General features: G+C 39.5%; 2 protein-coding genes across 2 annotated transcripts; both read right to left on the bottom strand.

The window, feature by feature from the left end:
* Positions 1–520: 520 nt before the first annotated feature.
* On the bottom strand, positions 521–1,517 carry LOC106371230 (protein translation factor SUI1 homolog). The gene is made up of 2 exons (XM_013811269.3): positions 1,283–1,517; positions 521–1,072 (listed from the first exon to the last, which is right to left on the bottom strand). The coding sequence occupies exon 2, from the start codon at positions 1,039–1,041 to the stop codon at positions 703–705; it is 339 nt and encodes a 112-aa protein (XP_013666723.1). The 5' UTR covers positions 1,042–1,072; positions 1,283–1,517; the 3' UTR covers positions 521–702.
* Positions 1,518–8,396: 6,879 nt separating this feature from the next.
* On the bottom strand, positions 8,397–10,537 carry LOC106371229 (pyruvate decarboxylase 2-like). Its single transcript, XM_013811268.3, has one exon. The coding sequence runs from the start codon at positions 10,403–10,405 to the stop codon at positions 8,582–8,584; it is 1,824 nt and encodes a 607-aa protein (XP_013666722.1). The 5' UTR covers positions 10,406–10,537; the 3' UTR covers positions 8,397–8,581.
* Positions 10,538–12,109: the final 1,572 nt, after the last annotated feature.

The following is a 12,109-nucleotide window of genomic DNA, read 5'->3' on the forward strand; positions in this document are numbered from 1 at the left end:
ACAAAGAATTTATAAATCTTTTGAAGAATAACACTAGATTTTAAATCCAGATTTTAAATCACTGATTGAATAATATTATATTTTAAATTAGATTTATAAATTTTAAAATCATTCAATTAACATTGGATTTTATTTAGATTTAAACACTATTTAAATACATAATTGAATAAAACACTAATGTGGCTGTACAAAGCAATATAAGAATGTGCAAAGCAGGCACATACCATATACTGTTTTCTTTTATTGGAAACTTGATTCCCATAGAATAAACAAAATATTAGTGTTCCAAGATTTTTCACAAGACGTTTGTGTGTGTGTGCTTCTGAACCACATTTTGAAGTTATTCGATCAAAGGAAGGATCAAAATAATTTCTTCACGTTCGAGTCTATTTCACCCGTTCTCTGGATGAAATCCATCAAGAATTCACAAGTCACTTTTCTAGTTCTGGTATACCTTGTTTCCTACCATTTAATAAACGACAGATCGAGCTAACATAACGTAACCAAGAGATGGGAAAAATAGAACAATCGAAAATTTATCATTGCAGAAGTACTCAAACATCCCACACAACTTCAGCTATTAAACAGAGAACCACAAAACTTCAAACCAAAAGAAAAGACCCCTTAAAAACCTCTAATGATGATCGATCACACAATATTATTCGCATATAAAAGAGAAAGATAAAACCGAACGATCCGAATCTAGAACCCGTGGATCTTGATCTGATCCTTCTTAGCAATCCCAGTCTGAACCAAAAAGTGAGAAACTTTCTTCCTCTGATCACCCTGAAGCTGAATGATCTTGCCTAGCACCTTGTCCTGCACAACGTTCCCGTTGCAGCAAAAGTCTTTCTTAAGATCCTTGAGAATCTTCTCGTAGCTGTACTCTTTCTTCAGACCTTGAACCGTTGTCAAACTCTTTTTACCATTCCTCTGCTGGATACGGACGTGGATATACTCTTTTGTCCCTGGTGCATCTGTGTCTTGAGCTTCTGCGAAAGGGTCATATGCTAATGGTACCTGGATGTCTAGCTCAACCATGTAAACTTGGAAAGCTCTCTTTGGATTCTCTCTGCACATAATTGGAAACAACAGGTTTAGATCCAGAAGCAGATCATGAGTAACAATAAATATAATAATCAAGAAACCAAATCAAACAATAAACATAGATTAAACTTGAGTAAAACCCTAACAATCAAGTAAACCAATTCGCGTGACGAGAAGATCGCTAGTTCTAATAAATTAAATATCAGAAGAAATAGATGGGAAGACGAAACCGTACCTGAAGATGTGGGGGAAGACCGAACAAGTATTTGACTTTTGGTTTTCAATTGATGAGAAGAGAGAGGAGGAATAGGTGTGTATATTTATAGGGCTTTTTTAAAGAAATTATGAGGCGGTTAGATCATAGCCGTAGATCTCTATCAATTAAATTTAGACACGTGTATGGATAAGTGCTATTTGGTGACCAAGTTGGATGTTCCACGTTAAGAATAATTACTTCTTTCCGTTCAGCTTACAATAAACGCGCAACTCTCTCAGATTCTTGGGGCCCATTAACAGCGTTCATTTCTATATATAAGAAAGCAACAAGTGGGTCCTTCTATTTCAACAAGTTGCTAGAAGATTCGCGACGACTGTGTAACTTGGAGAACTCAAGTTCGATACGTGTGGTTGTTGTCTGACGGACAAAAAGAAGAGAAGAGAAAAAGAGATTTTGAGCAATTGGGAAGAAACGAACTCCACGGGTGTCATCATTCCATGTGTGTAATATTTTTTCAGTTATTAAATTAAATCAACTAGGTGTTTTATCCGCAATGCAGGCTTAAACATTTTCATAACTTTTGAAAAGTTCTTTGTACACTATATTCATAATTTTAGTAAAAAATTTAATTTGATTAATATTTAATTATATTATTTATGTTTTTAACTTTTTACTAAAATACTTTTTCAGATTACAATACAATATATATATATATATATATATATATATATATATCTTTTTTTAATTATATTTTTATATTTTGGTTAATTCAATATTCTATTTTTAATTATATAATTAAGAATTTTATTTGATTAATATTTAGTTATATAATTCATGTTTTTAACTTTTTACTAACAGATTTTTTCAGATAACAGTACAATATATACATAAATTATCTCTTTTTAAAATTATTTTTCAAATTTTGGATAATTCTTACTATTATTAATTTTAATCAATTATCTAATCAAATAAATTCAAATTTAGTTTTTTTTTTTAATTTAGCTATATATTTTATTCATTAAGGTTATAAACGATATTAACCGCTCTAACTTTTAACCTGAGAACTCGATTCCAAAAGTTTACTTCGCAAATAATAGTATAGATAAATAAATTCTGTTAAAAATATTGATATAAATGCATAAGAAAATGTTTCTTCAAAAAAAAAAAAAAAAAGAAGAGAAGAGACCGTACCGTACGTCTTTATTGATCAAAGCTTACTCGTTGCTCAAACTTCGGATGATGTACTGAAGCATACCGCCATGATCATAGTACGCCAGTTCCAACTGATAATTCGCATAAACCCCCCACGTTAGACCTTTTTAAAAATATGCTTACAATCATTATTAAAGACAAAGCTTGGTCCAAATAGTTTGTTACTTATTACCTTGGAATCTAACCGCAAAGTGCATGCAAAAGGTTTGCCAGTCTCCGTAGTCGCAATTATGTCTTGTGAAACACAGAGGAACAATCCAAATACTAGCTAAGTTGCTACGGTGGACTCTATCGAAGCTCGTGGCAATAATAGCTTTCACTCCCTAATTAATAATGTTAAAATCTCAAGGTTACGTGATGGTAGAAATGACCAAAAGATCAACAAGCCTTTTAGATGAATGATACTTATAGCAATATATCTGTTAAGTCTACTGCAACTCAAGAGTGTTGACTTCTGTTGGACACAAAGACACAACAAACACAAGATAAGGAACTGATGGTTTGAGCTCGAAGAACAGAACCATAACATGGGAAGAGAAGAAGGTGTTTTGCGGTTGTAGAAGAAATGAAAGACAGAGCACACACACAACTTTAACCAGTTTACTCCCATTAACTAGGGTAGCTACGTCTGGCCGAGACTTTTTTCGGAATCCACTAGAATCATTGATTACAACAAGGAGATACAACTGACCCGCCTAATACCCTTCACTAGTACTTAGACTCACTCTGTAACATTCCTTGTAACTTGAGAAAACGATTGTATACAAGTTTATGCTAATACAATCTTTTCTCTATCACTCTCTCTATATCCTTACTCTCTCTCATTACCTCATGCCTTTATATTGAAGATGCATTAGGTTTACTCGTGCTGATGAGCCTCCATGGGGATGTGTATAGCCGTTGGAGACGCTCCCTGATCTTATCCTCAATGCAAGAACTCTTGCTTTATTGATAAACATGTTGTAAAAGGCTGATGAACCCCACTTAAGAAACATAAACCTTTCCCAATTCCTGTCAGATTCTAGCTGCATACCTTTTCCCCAAATTTCTGGTTTTGCCCCATATACTTGGTCTGAGTGATCAAACAGAAGATCAACAAGAACCTGTATGCAGAAATGAACTAGAAAATTGTGGAGTTAGCTACATGTTCTTATACATAATAACATATGGGAAACTGCTTTATATTCGACACATCAAATCATCAAAATGAAGCAGTTAACTAACCCGTGGATTAATCTTGTTAGGATCATGACCAAGACTCTTCAGGGCATCCCTCATAGCAGTAAGATCAACTATAACTGGCACTCCAGTGAAAGCCTAACCAAGAAAATGTTCTATCAAATAAGTAAATGTTCTTACGAGATGTATTCCCAGTCCATTATTTTCTTAACATCACCCTTCGTGATGTGAAACTTGTCACAATTACTAATAGCTGATTCCAGTAGTATCCGGAGAGAATATAGATGGTAACCTATCTGCAACATATTAAGAAACATGTGTTATGTATTAAGAACGAATAAAGCAAGACAAGGAAGAGATTTGGAGGTAACAACAAAAGCTTCTTTTTTTTTGAAATAACAACAAAAGCTTCTTACCGACTCTTGGATCGCTTAAAGCTGGTAAAGAGTAGACGTTTCCATACTCTCCACCATCAAGCTTGTGAAGCGTTGTTAAGATATCTTTGTAGGCTTGTATGGATGTTCAGAAGCTAAATTTTCATAACTTTAACTGTTAGATTAGAAAATGATACAAAAGTAATCATATTAGGATCATCATCACATGATTTGCTTCTTTTTTTTATTTGCGGAACAAATAAAAACTGAGAACACTTCAGCCACATTTAAGTGAACTACTGTATCCCCAAAATGTAAAATAAAACAACATAAGTGAACAACGATTCGTGTCACAAGCTAAAGAAGTGAGTATATAACAAAGATAACCACCAAGTAATTACCAATGGTAGCGAACTTCCATTTAAATTTCTCTAATACCAGAGTAGCAATCCTTGTAGCGGCAGAGCACAATGGAAACAAGCAGAGAGACGAGGCAGGGGAGATTTTAGATAGTGAATAAGCACTAAGAAGGAACATGCACCCTGGATGAGGCATGCCTAAACATGGCTAAAAATCAAAACGGCATATAGGTGATTAAAAAACTTCAGAAGGAGGAGAACAAAAAGGATCAATGGAAATCCTAAAACATGATTGAAGGAAGAGAGCGAGAGAGTAAGTCGGCAAAGCTTTGTATTAGTTGTCTACCAACAAGAACGAGAAACACATTACAACTTAAGGAGGCCACGTCAGTAGTTAACCGTTGGATGGACTCAGAGTAGACGGTTGGTGATTCCTCTTTGACTGTAGTAGACAAATGAATTCAAATGGATCAACGAATCTTTGTTAGAGGAATCGAAGAAGATGACAAAATGAATAAAATGATTCTGTTATTCTGTTACAGAGTGAGTGCTCTGTTTATATACATACATAATGAACCGGTTTATTCGGTTAAATGTTGGTTTATATTAAACCAACTATACATTTCATAATCTACTCTAATACCCTTCCTCAAGGTGGCATGTAGATCGAAGAGAATGCCATCTTGCTGATTAATGTGTGAAAGATAGCTGGATAGAGCGGCTTAGTGAAGACATCGGCTAACTGATTGTGTGTACGAACGTGTAGTGTCTTGATCAAGCCTGTCAAAATCCTCTCACGAACAATGTGACAATCAATCTCCAAACACTTGGTTCTTTCATGAAACACTGCATTATTGGCGATATGTATAGCCGCAGTTGAATCACAAAAGAAAGCCACAGGTTGATGTTGATGAACTGTGAACTCACGTAGAAGATTGACAATCCAAACTATCTCACGAACAGCAAGTTCCATGGCTCGATACTCTGACTCTGCAGACGAGTGGGAGACAGTAGTTTGCTTCTTAGACTTCCATGCTATTAGAGAAGGTCCAAGAAAGAGGCAAAACCCTGAAGTAGAACGTCTAGTATCTTTACAAGAGCCCCAATCAGCATCGGTGAAAGTCTTTAGAACCAAGTCTGATGTAGAACTATAGAATATCCCTTTTCCAATAGTTCCCTTGAGATAGTGTAATACCTTGTATGCAGCTTTGAGGTGCGTTTGTGTTGGAGCCGAAGTGAATTGACATAACTTGTTGACCGAAAAGGTAATATCTGGTCTTGTTATAGTCAAGTACATCATCTTCCCAACTAGTCGCCGATACAAACCAGGATCACTGAGTAAAGGTTCACCACTGTCAATGCACAGCTTGATGCTTGGGTCCATTGGGATTGTAGATGGTTTACAAGCTAGAAGACCAGTCTCATCAAGTAGTTCTAGAACATACTTACGTTGACAGATAGAAATTCCCTGACTGGCTCTTGCTATCTCCAGACCAAGAAAATATCGAAGGGGTCCAAGATCTCTGAGCTTGAAGCGCTTCTTTAAATCTTCTTTTAGCTGATCCACAACGTCATCATCATTGCTGGCAATGACAATGTCGTCTACATAGACTAGAACAGCCACATACTTTCCATTCACATTTCTGATAAACAAGGTGTGATCAGAATGTGAAGACTGAAATCCAAGAGAAAGCAATGACGCACTGAACTTGAGGAACCATTGCCTTGAAGCTTGCTTAAGTCCATATAAAGATTTGTTGAGCTTACACACCGGATTTGGAGGAAGCATTGTACCGTCCTTAGGTGTGTAACCAGGAGGTAATGACATATAGATTTCCTCAGTTAGATCACCATTAAGGAAGGCATTAGAGATGTCAAGCTGTGTTAAACTCCATCGTTTTGCAGCTGACACAGCTAGTAGAGTCTTAACAGTAGTCATCTTGGCCACAGGTGAGAATGTATCAACAAAGTCTATCCCCTCCTGTTGTGTATAACCCTTTGCAACCAAGCGTGCTTTATATCTCTCCAAGGTGCCATCAGCATTTAACTTGACTTTATACACCCAGCGACATCCTATTGCATTCTTTCCAGGAGGTAATGAACACATTGTCCATGTATTTGTACTCTCCAGAGCTATTAATTCTTCATTCATGGCTTTGATCCACTCATCAAACTTCTTTGCCTGATTGAATGAAGTTGGCTCAACATGTTTGGTAACCGCACAAACGTATGCCTTATATCCTTCTGTCAGCTTCTCATAAGATAGATGAGCTGCGAGAGGATAAGGTATGTCAGTAGCAGTCATGTTGCAATAGTAGTCTTCCAGATAAGCCGGTTGCTTAGAAGTCCGTTTTGATATTTTCTCTGCCTCTATAGGAATTTGACTATCAACCACAGGTTCATCAGTTACAACCACAGGTATCTCTGTGTTAACAGACGTGGAAACATCAGAAGCTATGTGAGTCTTATTCACAACTACAGGATCAGTATTTGGATAGAGATCATGATGAAGATCTGATTCAGAGCACGTGAAAGGGAAGATGTCTTCATGGAAAACAACATTCCGTGACACAGAGATCGCATTTGTATCAAGATCCATCACTTTATATCCTTTGAAACCGGCTGGATAGCCTAAGAATAAGCATGGTAATAGGAATGATGCTTCGCTGACTGTAGTCTTGATCCAGCAAGTTGTATACTTCAGCAAGATCCGGAATGTGTTTCTTCATAATAATCTGACTTCGAGCATGTGAATAGGATTCGTTTAAGCCAGCAAGGAACTTTATGATCTTAGCATGCTCTGTCTTCGTGTTAGTGGCTTTGCAACACTCACAGTTGTGACACGTTTTAACATAATCTGCTCCATCAAGCTCGTCCCAAAGTGTCTTGAGTTTGGTATAATACGTAGAAAGATCCATAGAGCCTTGTTGGAGAGACCAGATTTGTTGCGTGAGCTGATAAGATCTTGGGAGATTCGTAATACGGAATCTTGTCATCAAATCCTTCCATATCTTGGATGCGTCATTGAAACGTAGTATGCTCTCATAGATTTGCTTGGTAACAGAGTTCAATAACCAAGATTTGACCATACTATTGCAGCGTGACCAGATCCTAAAATGAGGATGATTCTCAGGTGGTCGAGGAAGAGATCCATCCACAAAAGATAGTTTGTTCTTCGCTTCAAGAGCAATAGTAATGGCAAGATTCCAAGTGTTATAGTTCATACCATCGAGCGTTTCTGAAATGATGGAAGATCCAGGGTTATCTCCATTCGTCAGGTAATACGGAGAGTATTGGATTCCATCAAAGTTGAACGACTCAGATAAGCCAGGAATAGCGTTCATCGGAATGGATGAAGTCGACGGTAGATTCACCGGAATAGATGAAGACGACGGTAGATTCACCGGAATAGATGAAGACGGCGGTAGATTCACCGGAATAGATGAAGACGGCGGTAGATTCACCGGAATAGGTGGAATGGAATCAGAAGTCGTCGGAATAGATCGTCTTCTTGATGTAGTCGCCGGTTTCGTCGCCGACGTAGCAACACGAGTGCCACGGCGAGAAGATCGACGGAGAGTGACCATATCGGAGCTCAATCTTGACGGAATGATCCGAAATAAGCAATCGATAGATCAGAAAGTGAGCAATGCGGAAGAAGATCGATTGATCGGAGTGGATGAATGCGGAGACGAAGATCGAGAGCTGAGTTTGAGCTCAGCGCTCTGATACCATGTTAGAGGAATCGAAGAAGATGACAAAATGAATTAAATGATTCTGTTATTCTGTTACAGAGTGAATGCTCTGTTTATATACATACGTAATGAACCGGTTTACTCGGTTAAATGTTGGTTTATATTAAACCAACTATACATTTCATAATCTACTCTAATAATCTTTTATACGATGTGACGTTCAAACTAACTAATCAATGTTGTCCGTATAAGAGATGGAATTTGATGTCCCTATTCAAAAAATCAAAATTATCGAAGGAGAGAAAAAAGCAAAAACAAAATGATCAACTTTTACATTTACAGACCAAACAATTACACAAAGTTTAACCGAATTTTATTTTTGCATTCAAGAGTTTTATCCTCAAGGAGACTCGCACTGTCTTCTCCAAAGGATACAAACTACTTTTCATAAAGCAACAAAGGAACTACCAAACTGAAAATAGAGTACATCTCTGGACTCTACTGAGGATTTGGAGGACGACTGTTAGCAGCAGAGACTCTAGATCCCCACTCCAAAAGCTCCTTGCTTGTATCATCTTTATGCACTATCACCTCAATGAAACAAAAGCTCTCCTTTTCCTCATTCGTTGCCGTGCTAATCGCTTTCACAAGCTCATCCTCGCACCTCACTTTTGCAGTCCAGCATTTACCTTCTCCATTGTGAATAGCCTCAACAAAAGCCGTGTAGTTCCAGTTCTTTATCACATTGTAAGGACCATCATGGATCTCCACTTCAATGGTGTACCCTCCATTGTTGATGAGAAAGATTATAGTCTTCTGCCCACACCTTATCATGGTCGACACATCCTGTGCGGTAACCTGGAAACTACCGTCTCCAATACAAGCAATGACACGCTTGTTTGGTATGGCTTGAGCATAGCCTAGAGTAGCACCAACGGACCAACCAATGGACCCATACTGCATTTGGAACTCGTAACCACATCCTTCAGGGAGTTTCAGCTTCTGACAGTTGAACCAAGAATCCCCCGTCTCAGCGAGCACAGCTGTTTCAGAAGAGAGCAGATTCTGAATGTGTTGAAACAGCACATTAACCCTCAAAGGCTCCTTGGGATTCTCTCTCAGAGGCTTTCCTTCAGGGACAAAGATCCTGTGGTAATTCTCGTAAGCGGTGTTGTTATGGTTGATTCGTTTAGCTAAACCGCTAAGAAAATCCTTCATCAACACACATCCAAAAGCAGGTCCGTTACCGATAGTAACCCGATCAGGCTGCACGATGATTGCCTTCTCCTTCTTGAGAAGCAGAGAGTACCCAACGGAGCTGTAATCATTAAAGATAGGACCCGCGAAGAGATACGCATCAGCAGACTCAACAATCTCAGCGCAGAACGCAGTACTCACAGCTCCCCAATACGTCCCAATGAAGTGCTTATGATGCTCAGGCACCTGCCCCTTAGCCGATGGCATCACAGCGACACCATACCCAGAAGCATCAGCAAGCTCAACGAAAGCCTCCGCAGCCTTGGCAACTCGCATCTTCGGCCCGCCAACGAGAACCGGCTTCACGGCCCTGTTCAAGAACTCAGCAGCCGCCTCCACCGCCGCGTCTAAACCCATCAGGTTGCTCACCTTAGGCGCAAGCGAGAAGGGAACAGGGTGGCGACTGAACGTCGGCATAGGAATCGCCGGTAAGTTGCAGCTGATGCTGATGTAGACAGGCTTGCTCTCTTTCAAAGCGGTGGAGATGGCGGTGTCGATAAGCTCGTGAGCCTCTTCCAAGTTATTGATCACAGCTTGATAGCACGTGACGGCTTGGAAGCATCTGAGCTCTTGAGTGAAATCAGGTAAGCCGATGGTATGGTGAAGGATCCGACTCGTGCCGTAGTCGTTCGAGTTAGGGCCGCCGACGATGCAGATCAGAGGGAGATTCTCGCTGTAAGCGCCGGCGATCGCGTTCAGGACGCTTAATCCGCCGACCGTGAAGGTGACGACGCACGCTCCGACGCCGCGGGATCTGGCGTAACCGTCGGCGGCGTAGCCGGCGTTGAGCTCGTTGCAGCAGCCGATGAGCTTGAGGCTCGGCTCGGCGATGAGGTGGTCGAGGAGCGTAAGGTTGAAGTCGCCGGGGACGGAGAAGACGTCGGTGACGCCGATCTCGACGAGGCGTCTCGCTAGGTAGCGGCCGAGGGTCGCGTCGCAGGGGCTGATGGTGGTGGAGTGAGCGGGAGGAGAGGTTTGAACGGTGGAGACGGTGCCGTTTGGTGGACGGCAGATATCGCCGGTGGCTGGGTTGCACGTGTCGATTGATCCGATCACAGTGTCCATTAGTGGTTGATTGTTTGTTTTTTTTTGTTTAGAAGAATGAAGTGAAACTGTGAGTTATAAAGGAGACTTAAAACCGCCATTAGAGACGTAAAACAACGGTAGCGAAGAGTGGATTAAACAACGGTGGAATAGAGAGCGGTTTAATCTCAGCCGCATATTTTTTTATGTAGCTACTAGAGAAGCCACGTGTATATACCTAATTAGAGCGTGGAGAACAAGTTAAGAAGATTCACGTGTGGACTAGTTAGGTATAAGAAGCAGAGAATAATTGCTTTCATGTGCAATGGCGGGCCCCGTGAGAGAGAGAGATGAAAACAACGGTTTGCTATTAAACCCCCAGGTGGCCAGTGGTTTACTAGAAAACTCGACGGTCAAGGTTCCGACTCGTCTTTTGGAATTTAGTGAAGCGAAAGAGAGAAACGTCGGTGAATGAAATTTTTTTTTTTTAAGGAGGAAAAAGGCATCACGTGACTACCTAAAAACTCCCGCGCTTCAACTTTTCAAAACCCTTATTATTGGCTCAATCTTGGACATATCTTCCAAAATATTTGTATGCATCCTCAGATTCCATCTATTGTTACGTGCCGAATTGAAGCCATGAAGGAGCGACGGATTCCACCGCTACTTTCTCAAGAGTGAACAACACTAGATCTACCTCTTTCGTGTCTCGCTAACTATCGCATTCAGTCGATCTGCCATCTCTTTCTCGAACGATAGAGCAGGTACCACACCACATCTTCTAAGAAAGATCTATGGTCCTTACAATTGCCAAAGGAGGAAGTTGGCGGCTGCTAGATCCGTCACTTCGATGATGATGGTGATGAATTTGAATACATTGACTGAATGAAGTGCTGTGTGTGTTGAGTAGTGATTTAATTTCCCATTGAGTTATTAAAGTAGTTTTTTTCTCTATTTTACTCTGTAGAGTGTTTTCCATCTTCTGTAAGCTATATATAACATGTCATCTATCATAATATTCAATTTCTCTTCCATCATACGAAGATTGAAGATTTTACCATTTTTGTTGTTGGTTTGGTATTTCCAATGTGGATTGATCATGCATAGATACAAGGCCATCCACATTGGGAGTTCTCTATATAAGTTGCATTTAGGTATTGTCTCAGCACATTTGGTTGAAGTTGAAAAATCCAGCTCCACAGTCCACTCTTTGATTATGCACTCGGTTATTACTTTAAAGATTCAACGCTTAGTTCATGTCAACATTCCTTGAAAACAGAAAGCATACAAATTACAAAAACAGATGGTGATCATAAGGGAAAGAATGGTTATGTTGTTAAAAGAAAGAATCTTGGGAGTAATTTGGATTGGAACCAAATCATAATTATAGTATTGGGTTATGGCCTTAGAGCACCCACATTGAAGGTTTATGGGGGGAGTTCACACATAAATCAAGAAAAAAAAATAATAAAATAATCCAATCCCATGAACCCCTCTCTCCTAAAGTTCTCTTGTCTGAATCCCTCTCTCCTAAAGTTCATCACTGTAGCGCGGGCCCCACGTGTCGTGGCGGCCCGCGATTGGTCTAGTTTTTTTTTTTTTTTTTTTTTAAAAAAAAACCAAAAAGAAAAAGAAAAAAATTTTAATAATAAAAAACTGAAAAGATGAACCCCAAGAGGGGGTTCATTGATGTGGATGCTCTTATGGCCTTATGGACCACCGTAGTAGTACGCTCAAACGTAGGAA

The sequence above is a fragment of the Brassica napus genome, chromosome A10, assembly GCF_020379485.1.
Source record: "Brassica napus cultivar Da-Ae chromosome A10, Da-Ae, whole genome shotgun sequence".
NCBI lineage: Eukaryota > Viridiplantae > Streptophyta > Magnoliopsida > Brassicales > Brassicaceae > Brassica > Brassica napus.

Coding starts and splice junctions, on each gene's coding strand:
- LOC106371230 (XM_013811269.3), bottom strand. CDS start 1,041: ATGGTTGAGCTAGACATCCAGGTACCATTAGCATATGACCCTTTCGCA.
- LOC106371229 (XM_013811268.3), bottom strand. CDS start 10,405: ATGGACACTGTGATCGGATCAATCGACACGTGCAACCCAGCCACCGGC.